This window comes from Porites lutea, chromosome 1, assembly GCF_958299795.1.
Source record: "Porites lutea chromosome 1, jaPorLute2.1, whole genome shotgun sequence".
NCBI lineage: Eukaryota > Metazoa > Cnidaria > Anthozoa > Scleractinia > Poritidae > Porites > Porites lutea.
In genome coordinates, this window is record NC_133201.1 from 26,713,135 (window position 1) to 26,726,246 (window position 13,112).

Below are 13,112 nucleotides of genomic sequence, written 5' to 3' on the forward strand. Positions count from 1 at the left end.
ATCATGTTTCTAAGTAACAGCATAATATAATATGGATCTAACCTTCATTATTGTAAATAAGATGCAACTATAAGTAAGCGCAAATATAAGTATAAGACAATCGTTATAAAAGCTACCTTACCATTACCATCTGCCAAGTTCCTTGACATCATGGCATCCAAGGGTCTCTTCCTTATCAGTTTTGTAACTTTGTTAACCGAAGTTAGCTGCAGCCTTTTGCCAAACCCAGAAGGTACGGAGATCAAATTAGCAGCCTCTTTTTCGGCTATAAAAGGTTCTGAATGTATGTAGTTTTAGTCCCAGTGTTGATTCGAACTTTAAAAAGATAAAAAACAGGAAACTATTTATTTATAATTTTTACGTTCATGTCTTCCAACAGTCAGATAATTCTTAAAACTGGCGATGCTGTCTTGGACTGTTTTGATAATATTTAATTTTTGAACTGGTTTCTCATTGTTTGCACTGAAACTGAAAACAAAATGTTTTGTATTGGGCAAAAAAACAGTAGGGAAGTTAAAAAAAAAAAATATGTCTTGTCGGTGTCAACTTCCATGAACCCACACTTGTTACCTTCTTTACTTTAATTTCATACATGATTTGTTGAACCAGAGGCTATTTCTGAGTGTTCATGGAAAAGTTAAACAATAGACTGCGCTAAAATACTTTGCATGCAATGAAATTTGACACGTCGTGTTATGGAAGCTGTAATGTACTTAATGTAATCCAGTCAGAGCCGTAGTACAACCAGCTAAATTTTATAACTCAAATTACACACAAAAATGTTAAGCTGGTAAAATAATTTAGTTTTACTTGGGCAGGCTCCCAAATCTGTTGCTGTTGTTTTCTCTTTTAACCATGTGCACGGCTTTAAATAAATCATCATATTGAAGAGGAATGAATATGATTAATGCTGTTGATAAGATAGCCTAAAGCTGTTTTTTGTTCTTTCTTTTCTTTTCTTTTCTTTTTGCGGGGGGGGGGGGGGGAGGGGGTGCTTTCGCCACCATACATTAACATAAGAGCTTATCTTTCTATTAATCTATTCCAAATATATCTATTTTTTATAGTAAAACTACAGAATGTTTCGAATTACGTCAGAAGTGTCTCAATGATTTTCTCTAGGCTTTAGAAGCCTGTCTGGTTAACTTGGAGCTGCCCCCAAAACTACCTGTTTCACGGGATGTTGGAGTGGAACTTAGAGGTCTTTTTTTTTTTTTCTTCTCATCCAAAACTGCAGAAGTGTTAGTTACCCGAAGGGTTCCGGTCTAAATTTGGAGGTTATTTAGGAACCACTCTTTTATTGGAAAATCAAAGGGAACTTTTAAATCTTTGTCTTAGCTCAAAATGCCCAATGTTTTTTTTTTTTTTTTTTTTTTTTTTCCAATATTTTTGATCTTGTGAAAAACATAACCTCCAAAAATCGTGTCTAGGCAATGCTTGCTTTTCAGAACATAAATCGTTGGGTGCTCCTGAATACGTCACCTTCGTAGAAAATGGCAAGTATTTTCAATATTTCCAGTTGGATTTATTTTAATTATTGTTATTATTATTGACACACAAGACGATGACATAAACGCAATCCAAATGGGTAAGGACCTAAATGGCGACAGAGGCGTTGACAGGGATGATATGGAAATAGGTCAGCCTGATCAGGGGGATATAGATGTGGACAGTGATGGTGCACCGACTAGGGATGACACAGATGGCGAAGATGAAGGTTTTGCGCAAAGCCGTGGTAGAAATGGTTGGCAAAATGGAAACGATGGTGAAGATCTTGATGACTCTGACAAACATAACGCTTCTAATCGCCAACACAAAAAAAGAGCGGAAAGAGGACCTAAGAATAGAAAACAAGGCACAAACAGTGACCAGGGGAAAAAAGGAAGTAAGAGTCAAAACACTGGAACGAGAAGGCAACAGCTGATGGGTGCATCAGGAGGATCGCGGCCAACAGCGTGCATCGTTTCTATCGGTTATGTTTTTATCATGTTCTGGGCTTCAAAATGAGCGTAAAACGAAGATGCATTCTAACGTCAGGTCAAACAGATTGTGTTATATATGATGTATATTTTTGTTCTTTGAATTAAAGGATGAATGTGAGTTGACACTAAGAAATTAAATTTATTATATAAACACTAATGAAATACCAGGTGAGCCTCACACTTGAAAACAACATGTTATTTTCACATGGCTATCACATGTGAAAAGATCACCGTTGCTATGGCTATATGATAAATTGCACCTTTGGCAACAAAAAGTGTATTTTCTCGCGTATTAGGTGTCTGGATCGGGCCGAAGGGTTTTAGCACGCAGTCTTAAAAGGCTGCTCCTCTCGATTAGAAAAGAAATGATTTGATTTATTTACCAACGTTCACAAGTCTAATTTAACATAAGGCTTACATAAATGTATTGATGACGTCATGAACATGTGTATGTTCGCTTTACCTCAAACGGAAAATATTTTTATCCATTTAAGGAGATACCGAAAATACGAATAATGGCGTGGCCGATTCTGCTGTCAAAAAACAGAATGATTAATTGCAAGGCGGAGCCTATTTTCACAGATAGCACAAGAGATCGACTGATTATGAAAGCTGGTGATTATCAAAGATGAAAACACAGTGGATCTTCAGTATCTGTTGCAGTCACCGCATCATGCAGAACCTCTTCTTTATTTACCTTTTTCCTCTTTTAGTAACTTCAAAATGATATGAATACCGTTGAACTTTGCCCCAAAAAAGAGTCCGATTGTGAGTCAAGATGTTATGTGAAAACGATCTATTACTATGCTAAGACTTGTTACAGAGAAAACTGACCTAATGGTTTTAATTCCTCAAAAACAGAAATGTTGAATTTAATATCTGGAGTGTTTCCGACGTCTTCAACCCTTATTTTCGATTGACATTATTTTCAATAGTCCTAACAAAAAAGTCTCAGGAATCTAATAAAAGGTTTTTTTTTTTTTAATTTAATTCATCTATTCCTAGGAAAATAAACAACAAAATTGAGCTCTGCTCAACGTAAAAACCTGTCCTATAATATGGAGTCCTTAATGACGAATTCAATACGTGGGTTTGTTTAGTCCAACTTCAGTATTTTGCCCCGGAGATCTTGGTTCTGTTAGTACCGTAGATGTGCCCAAGGCATCTGCATTGAAAGAGTTGAATCTAAAATGTGTCGGGCCTTTTGCTGGGCAAAATCCATCCTTAAACTTTTCTTACGATTGGTAAACAGAGATGGATTTTTAAAATTAAAAAAAAAAAAAAACGACTAAACAATATTTTATTTTATTTTAAGCTAGGACAGTGACTTTCACAAATACTGCATTATTTTTCTAACACGTGCACTGATCTGCTTTTCAAAACATGCAAAAATACGGATTATGCACATTTGTAAACTTCCTGCCAGTGAAAACAAGAAAGTTTTATAGACATAATTATAGACATCAAAAGCATAACCTGAAAGTGTTTGTTCGAGATTATATTGTTCAAAATATATTTTATTAGTTCAGTCACGACTTTTTGGTTTTCTTCGTGGTCATTTTCTTTAATTGATGATATGGATAATATGATCAATATGTTCAAACATTTTCTTGCTGCGATGAGAGATACCTGTAGCTAGTTTTAGAGTCTATTGAACCCTTAGGTTCTTATGTTTACCCGGCCCGTATATAACACGCGCCGTAAGTATATGCAGTTGCTAATGTTATAGGCATATAATGTTATACGTACTGTTTATTTGTATTTTAATTCATTTTATTTATTTATTTTTTTTTTTTTTTTTTTTGGGGGGGGGGGGGAAGTATAGACCGTCATCTTGGAATAAAGACGTGCAAAGTAACCTCAACACTGACCATGCCAGGCAGACAACACGAACTTAAACCCTCAACTGAACGGCAATAAAGAAAATGATGTTTTCTTGCGGTTGAAAAGAAAGGCGTTTTTCCCAAAAACCTCTCACAGCTGTAAAGGGCCAGCAGTAAGAATAACAAAGGAAAACCAACCAAAGGGAAAGAGTATGATGGTAAAAAAAAGCAAAACAAAACGGGGAAAATATACATTGAAGCGATATTATTTTTTTTTACATTACGATGCAGAAACAAGTGTTACTAAACATTGAGAGGAAAGAAGAGGATATGGCTATTTTCCCTGTGTATCAAGGCATCAAAGTTAGTACAGAGAGATTTAGAGTTACATTTACCACAAACGGCAAACAGCAGACTCAAGTTGAGAATTTCTCAAAGTATATTATAAGCATATAAAAAAGTCTAAAGCAATTATTATTGATGAATATAACGTTAAACTTCTTAATATTTTGAAGAAGTAAAGAAAAGTAAAATACAACGTAAAGGAAACTGAAATTACACTTGGTCATGAGGCACAAAGTCACGTTTTCCGTTTGCCGTAAATTACAAAAAGTACATGCAGAGTATGTCTTGGAAACTGCAGCCTTGTCTCTTGTCTCTTGAAGTTCAAGTAATTTTCAGGCCAAAAATCAAATATTTAAATCTGCAAAAATCTTAAGAGGACCAGCTCAGGTCCCAACGATCAGTAGTATAACGTTCTTCCCATTTGACCTTATTAACCAATTAAAACTTCGCGTTAAAATATTAAATTAAAATTAGTCACAAGATAAACTGCACCACTGCTGTTTTATCTTCGGTGTTTGCCGCCTTTCGTTGCCAGTCTCCTCTACTAACTATGGTTCAATGCCCTTCTTTGCTGTATATTTGCGGCCCGCACAGGGTAGCTACCTTTTTTTGTCTAGAAAGCGTCTGAGAACTCGATTTGGTGGGTAATTTGTTTGGAAGTTTGTTTGGCTGTTTTACCATTTCCCAGTCCCATAGGCGTAGCACCCTATCCAGCATGCTAGCCAAGTAAAATGGTGGCTGCATTTTTTAAGCGCAGGCAAGTGAAAATCTATTATTCTTTCTGAACACACTTTAAAAGGAAATGGCGATAAACTTGTTAAAGAGTTTCTTAGCGCTCTTGAATCTGCGACCTCTTGGTTAGACATTCGTGAGTATTATGTGAGTGCGAGGGAATATTTTCTTTAACGCAGCCCGTAAGTTACTCATTTGCTTGTAGCGTCAGTTGTAAAGTTAAGTATTTTGGGAAAGTAGCGAACGTTTAAGTGATGATTCGAGGGGGAGACAATGTTCTTTCATTTTCACAGCCCTCTCCTTCCATGAGCCTAACCAGTAATCAGCTGTGGATCATTGTGGATCACCAAACACAATCGATGAAATCTTCTCACGGGGACAATTAGTTTCAAAGCGCCCTAAAAAATCAAGTCAGCACAATCGTTTTTAGTACATAACCTTCCTGTTGTAGTTCAATACTTTTTCTAAGGAGGTAAATGGAGCAATTAGGCGCACAAACAGGGTTATAATAAATTGAGGTCATAGTTTGCTCCGGCAAAGAGGAGAATGAAACAAGCGGTTTGCTTATCGAGGTGGGCAAACTGAATTAAGGTTTTCCTGTTAATTTAAATTAGGGACTGGTCAAAAAGTATAGGGGGGGTGGGCCGGAGCAGAGAGGGGGTGGGTCATGAGGTTTTGAGCCTTGTGCAAGGGGTGGGTCGTGCAATTTTCAGCTACCCTTAGGGGGTGGGTCACCTTATTTCATTGCATAGATAGGCACTAACTACTAACGAGACAGTTGACTACACTTGTTATATAAAACACAGCCAGCTGGAATTATTGCTAAAATACTCACAAACCTGCTGTGCGAGAAAATACAAAGGGTGAACAGGCCGCACATCTATATGGGCGTGAAACCCTCTGTTAACCGTTTTCCTTTTTTTGCTCTAACGAGCATGTCCTTTAATGATTTTCCTTTTTTGTAAGGAAATGATTGGTGGCTCTTTAAAAATTTATTGAAGTTTAATAGTTGGTTTTGTATAAGATTCTATTTTTTCATTCAAGCTTCTTTTATAGTAGACACTGAGGGCTGGTATTGTGTCACAAATGGCAATACTTCTTTCTCCTCCTTGTTGTTTTGTTTTAGGAGTTTAGAGTCCCTTTTGTGAATTTTATTTCTGATAGTAGGCTTTCTATCGAAGATTGTGGGTAGCCTCCGTCCATCAAGCGTTTTTTTTTTAATTTGAATTATCTTCCTCAAAGGTTGTTTCTGAGGAGTTTTTTTGTAGGATTCTCAAGGCTTCTCCTTTGACAAATCCTTTTTTAACATTAGGAGGGTGACACGATTAATGTAAGCATTTCCGGCAAGTAATATGTAGGAATGGGTTGTCTTTGTAGAAATTTTCATATGCTTTGCGACAGACAATTTCAATATACCCTTGTTTTGCTCTATATTTGTGTCAGACTCATGACGTCAATCGAAACAAGAAATATTCGGTTTTTCACATTTGTCTTTTCAGTGAAAGGTATGATTTCTGTGATTTTGATGCTGGTTGTAGCAGTGTATCAACAAATTTTTTCATGCACAGAACAAGGTTTTACTGGATTATTAAGAGGAAACCAAACATCCATGTTTTAACATGCACTCCTCTGAACTAATTAGAAAATGTTCCTCTCGTCTCTATTTTTTACGTCAACTCAAGAGATCCGTAGTGGCACCAAGTGAACTGGTGCAATTCTATGTGACATGTATTAGGCCCGTCCTGGAATACGCAAGTCCTGTATTCCATCATTCTCAACCAAACTACATCAGTGAAGATTTGGAACGGATCCAAAGAAGGGCTTTCAGAATCATCCATCCTGACCTGTCATATAGTGTAGCACTAGAAACAGTTGGCCTACCGAAACTTCATGAGAGGAGAGAAAAGATTTCAATCGATCTGTTTGACGAGATCGTCTGTAACCCCACCCACAGTCTCCATAGCCTCCTCCCCCAAAGGAAGAGTTGTAAATATGCTCCGAGACGCAAAAGTGATTTCACTCTCCCCCTATGTAACACCGAGCGTTTGAAGAAAAGTTTTATTTTTAGGCATGTCTATAAGATGTAGATAATTTTTCTTATTTTCTCTTTGTTATCATCAGTATTTGTAAATATCCCGTAATTCAGCCTATGGCTGCAATGGTGTTTATAATAAAGTATCTATCTATCTATCTATCTATCTATCTATCTATCTATCTATCTATCTATCTATCTATCTATCTATCTATCTATCTAAAGTATCTATCTAACTAGGGGGTGGGTCATGCAATTTCCAACCTTGCTTTAGGGGTGGGTCAGTCATTTTTGTGCCGAAGGGAGGGGGTGGGTCATGTGTTTTTTATCGACCACATTTCCAAATGCTCCGGCCCACCCCCCCCCCCCCCTATACTTTTTGACCAGTCCCTTACTTAATTGCATTTCCTGCTTATTTGATTTTGTAATAAATTTCAGATATAACACGTACTCTGATTGGTTGAAAAAGCGTGCTTTATGAGAGTAACAAGTAGCTAAAATGTCACGTCATCTCGGCTTAAAAGTTTATTTTGAAAATAAACGTAACCCGTGGGGAACTTATAGGATTATTCATCATATATCGAATTACTACGTCTTGATTATGCTCTGTTTTGTTATAACACAATTAGGAAGTGGTTAGAGCACCTAAGAAGTAGGGAGAAACACTCGGCTATAGGTCTCATGTTTCACGCTACGGTTTTTTTTATCGCGCCCTCTAGCCGCTTCCTAGCCTCCCCGCAGACGTCCTTTGGGGTTCGTTTGTCACGCATTCATGAAGCAAAGTCAAGGCTTTTTCATGCGTTAAATTAGTATCTACTTTTAGCCCTCGCACATGCAAGGGAGGAGTGAACACCTCACGAATTGTATTTGGGCAAATATAATTCACCATATATAGAGAGAAGAAAATAAATAACACAATATAAAAGCTTATTGCAATTAAAATTAAATTAGGTAACAGGGTCACAAGAATTATATTATCGTTATTCATATCGTATATGTTATTCACCGGCTGGGATGTCCGTATTGAGAGAAACTGTGCCCGAGGTCTTGAGTACTCAGGCCGAGGGCACAGTTTCTCCCAATACGGACCGACCTAGGCCGGTGAGTAACATTTTTATCTTTTTCCTCCTGAGATTTAAAAGTTTCAGGAAAATTTTACTTCAGCCTCCAACCTGTGTGTGTTGAAGAAGGGCGTGTTCATGTTGATGTTATTCAAACTGAGCGCGCGATCGATTGCAAACCAAAACAAAACATTACAACACGATTTTTAACTTGTAATTTATATTATCACGATTAAACTCTCCTTTAGAATAAAGGGAGGTTTTTGTGTCTTGGTAGACAATTCATAATCTGAGTGTCAAACAAGGATAAAAGAATTGACGAACTTAAAAGCCACAGGAAAGAAAATAGATCAAAGATTTTCTTCGGCTGAATATTTACTTTAAGATTAATTAAATCGAGGGGGATAAAAACTGCACAAAAGCTTTATAAAAATAGCTAATTACGCATACCAATCTTAGGGTTTTGAAGTGAATTAGAATAAAAGAAGGCGATGTGGGTAACTAAACAATTATATAAACAAAGAAATAAAAACAGCGATAACTGAATGCTGGCCGGGAAAAGTTGTTTGTGCTGTTTATTCAAGATTGGAAGCTACATGCAACGTTGACAACAACTTTTCTGAAAAGTCAGCCCAAGGTAAAATTTACCGACCTACAAAATACGTAAGGGTTTCTTGTCACTGGCAATTATCTCTACTAAGTATAAACATAGAGAACATTAAACAACAATTTTTAAAAATGATACCATATTTATTAATTTGTAAATCCTTTTTTGTTCAGTCTCAGCAACCTTCAGTGTACCTTAGTTTCCTCAACAGGTAGTATTGAATGAAACTAGGATTGAAGATAACTTATTGAGTCTGTACCTTAATTTAATTTTAAACTCATGGACAGTCGTTAAACGTCTCAAAATATTTAAGTAAATATTAAAACTTTTAGGGATCCACGGTATACGGCCACTAATTATAATCAAGACGGGAAAAAGAAAAAGGAATAAATTTTATTTGCTAAAGTAAAAGGCTACTTTATCATCTTCCCGCCCTTTTAATTTGATGAGATAAACTATTAATTCGTTGTATGTTAACGGGAGCAAGGATAAAGAAGCAATCATTGGAAGACAATTATGAACTCAAATATTCAAGCCAAAGTTACTTTTCTGCTTCACTGAGATCTCAGTAGTAATATGGCAGAGAGAAACGCGTAATATACACACTCTGAGAACACAACCGTCTCTTTTCCCTCATCTCCGTCAGGGACGTTTCGCCAGAAGGAACGTCTTCGCCTAACAACAGACATTCCATACTGAATCACAAAACCCATCTCAAACGAAAATCAACATTCTTAAACATATAATTACGCAACTTAAAGGTCAACAGAAGCACCCAACTCAAAACAAAATCACAAAACTCAGGTTCAAAACAGAATGAAGAAAATAAAAGCAGATTGAATTATAGTTGTTTAAGTGGAATGGTTATGAAACCCGTTACACTTCCTTTGTTATACGTTTTTGTTAACTGTTTTGGACCTGACCGTGCACAACGTTCAAAGGCATTGAGATCATTCTGGACTTACTTACCAGTGAAAACTTCGCATTAATTTATTCAGTCACAATTTGAGAACAAAAACAAAGGATTGTGCACGGTCAGGGATCTTGATGTTTGCCGGCTTAGCAGCCACCTCTACTAGCTATGATTGAATCAATAAAACCAAAAACAGAATCAAAAATTTGAAAACAGGAAAACAAAATTCAAAACGGAAGAAGAAAAATTTAAACAGAACGAAAGATAATAAAAAAATCCAAGACGCAAACAAAAGCTAAAAACGAAAACAAAAATTGAAAACACAAGCAAAAAAAACAAAACAAAACAAAACAAACAAAAAAAACAAGCAGAGCCACTAAATAGCAAACTGACCAAACTGGCGATACACAACCCAAGACTATACTGACTGAAGTTGAATGGTAAAAAAAAACAGACATATTTCTAATTTGACGTTGCTGCATTATGATTGTTTCTTACTGATACACATCCATAAGATACTCATTGCCGCTACGGCAATCAAACTTTTGCGGACGCCATCTGGCGCACAAATGAACAAAAGGGGTTCTTATAGCAGACGGCCGTGGAATTATCTCCCCAATCCCCCTCTCTTTTCACTCCTTTCCCCTCGTTTTTAAACCCCTACCACGCAGGCTAATGGTCAATTCTATTTTGACTTTATATACGTCAAAATATACTTTAGCATAGCAACCGATTTTTGACGGCGATGTTTGCAAACCTGCGTTCTTGAAGAATCGTTTCATTTTTAGATTTAGTTGAAGCCATTATCGCAAAAAAGTTCTTGGGATTCAATTAACTTAAGAATTAATGCAATCAATGTATTATTCCAACAGTAAAAACGAAAACAAACCTACAAGTTTGGATTACTTGAGTACGTAAATCCTGCTTGCCTTTATTACTTCAAAATAATAATGATTACAAAATAATCACAATGTTTTACTTTTAAATTCTGCGCCGTTTTATAATGGCAATTGAACTGAGTGCAGAGCAAGACGAAGTTCAGTTGCCACTTTATTACAGCTAATTCAAAATTGCAATATTTTACTGATGGGCCTATATGATTTGGATCTGTCTTATTATCTTGTGTCTGCTGACAGTTCCACATGTAAATATAACCTCAGACACACTATTTACCAGTTTAAAATTAGATATGCAAGAACTAATGTTTTTTAATTTTCTTACTTCTTTAGAATAGTAAAGTCATGGAACTCTCTGCCTCTACATTTAAGAAAAACTGAATCTTTAGACGATTTTAAGGATTGCCTGAAATCCTTTCTGCAAATGAAGGATATTTCTACATTCTCTTAATTTATTTTTCTTACTAGTTTAATTAACAATTTTTGCACTAGGGCGCGTTGGATATGAGATGGTAAATAGCCAACGAGGCGCGAAGCGCCGAGTTGGCTATAATAATCTCATATCCAACAAGCGCGAGTGGAATAATTGTTTTATTAAAAACGCCCACAAAATTTAGTTGAATCTGCCCGAATTAATTTTGTCTGAACAAACCGGAAAAGACAAGGGACTTCCGGTATGTTCACATGTCACACGTCGACTCTATCAAAACTGTCAACACACGAACAGACTCGTCTGGACTGGATGAATGAAAAATTAAAACATTGTAGCGATGAACACTGTTAAAAACTCATCGAGATTCTAGGATTTTACACAGCAGGACAGCTAAAAAAACCTGGCAGATAATGTATGTGAAGAAAAAGAATTTTTAAGTAACAGCCGTCGAAATTACTGTGAATTAGGATTTTCGGTGCAGTTACAAAAGTAAGAACAACAGAGAAAAACTATTACCTCGGTCGCTTGTTATGAAGTTGTTTGAAGCGACCAGCTGGTTTAGCTGAACGAAAAAAGATGCTATATTGACGCCTCGATTGCTGTAGTGAATGGCTGCATAGCCTGTATTCTGGTTGCTTGTGATTTATGTTCTTCATGTCGGATAAACAAGCCGCAGTTATCTATCGGCGAGTGACTCGACGAGTGGCTTCGCAATCATGAAGAAACAACACTTGTCTTCTTTCGTAGCTGGTCAAGGTACTTTAGTTCCATGTATTTTCATGTGTTTTTCGATAAACTTTCAAACAAGCTCTTGTGGCTTTTTTGTCTGTTTGTTATTTTCCCGATGAAATTGCATTTTCTAGTATTCTAAGAAATGAATTAAAACGATTTTCTTCGGGCGTCATTCTATCCTTCGCGAAAAAAATCTCAGCTAGCTTCCAATTTTAAACTGAGGCGTACACCATCCATATATGGAGAGCATGGTATAATGGCTGATATACGAGAATGGCTAAGCCAATCAAAACGCTAGAATTGCATTATCAAACGATTCAGTTTTTAATAATAATTATTATATTCTAGTTTAATATTGCACATGATTGCCACTTGTCTAGCAATTTATGATTTTTCATTTTAGTTGTTTCTATTTCTTATTTATTGTGAATTTAGGTAGCCCTTCAGTGAGGGAAGTTGTTTCCTGTTTAGGGCTTTCTAATTGTGTATTGTATATTGGCGAACTATTAAAGTAAAGTATAGTAAAGTATCAAGTGGCCGGTTTTATGAAAAGCGAAAACGGATAAACGTATAAATTAATAACGTACATACATATAAAAAAACAATAAGTGTGAGAAAAATATTTAATACAGTTTACAAGTCAAAAAATGCATCTATCTGTCAGTGCGCATATGTTGTGATATCATATTGTTCGCCGTACAAAAGCGATTGTCTACACTTCGGCTTCTTCGGGCTCATCTGTCCCCTCGGGTTCCTCTGTCTCCTCCGGTTCCTCTGTTTCCTCTGGTTCCTCCTTTTCTTCAGGGTCCTCAGGTTCCTCAGTTTCTCCCTCGGGTTCTTCAGTTTCTCCCTCGGGTTCTTCGGTTTCTCCCTCCGGTTCCTCGGTTTCCTCTGGTTCTAATATTTGCACGTGGTAATAAAAGCAAAAAAAAAAAAAACGAAAAAATGTAAAAAAGAAGTCCATGTCCAATTAACACTGGTGATCTTCATCGCAAATAGGTAACGTAGCAGCGAGGAAAAGTAATGGCATAGGCAAACATTATTACCATTATTATTGTATGCATGTAGTTAATACTTTACTTTAACCAAAGATGCATCTTTTAAAATTTGCGAGTTTTAATTTCATTGAATTGTTAATGAATCATTTATCTTCTATTAACGTAATGCAATATTGAGGATCAGGGTCACCTTAAAACATAAATGAATAAAAAAAAATTCAAAGTTTATTATTCATACTACGTCGTTATTGACTTGTCAGCAAAGAGGGGTTACTGAGACAACAATTTGGTGATTTAAACGTTTTCCTTGTTGTTGTTGTTGTTGTTGGTAGTAGTGGATCCTGTACGATTACTTGGACGGTAATAAGACCCTACGGGAACTGTCTTACAAAGATGTTTCTCCTAGCGAAGCATGAAGTCGGTCTTCCATCCAGAAATTTGACTCAAAATACCGGAATGCCACTCTCGGAAATAGTGCATAAACTACCTTTCCTTTTTTATATATTTCATTTTCATTTTCTTTTGTTTTTAAAGAAATTTATATTAAGTTTTAGTTAC

General features: G+C 36.3%; 1 protein-coding gene across 1 annotated transcript; it reads left to right on the forward strand.

The window, feature by feature from the left end:
• The first annotated feature begins 137 nt into the window (after positions 1-137).
• On the forward strand, positions 138-2,219 carry LOC140936577 (uncharacterized). The gene is made up of 2 exons (XM_073386084.1): positions 138-232; positions 1,562-2,219. The coding sequence occupies exons 1-2, from the start codon at positions 151-153 to the stop codon at positions 2,005-2,007; spliced, it is 528 nt and encodes a 175-aa protein (XP_073242185.1). The 5' UTR covers positions 138-150; the 3' UTR covers positions 2,008-2,219.
• Positions 2,220-13,112: the final 10,893 nt, after the last annotated feature.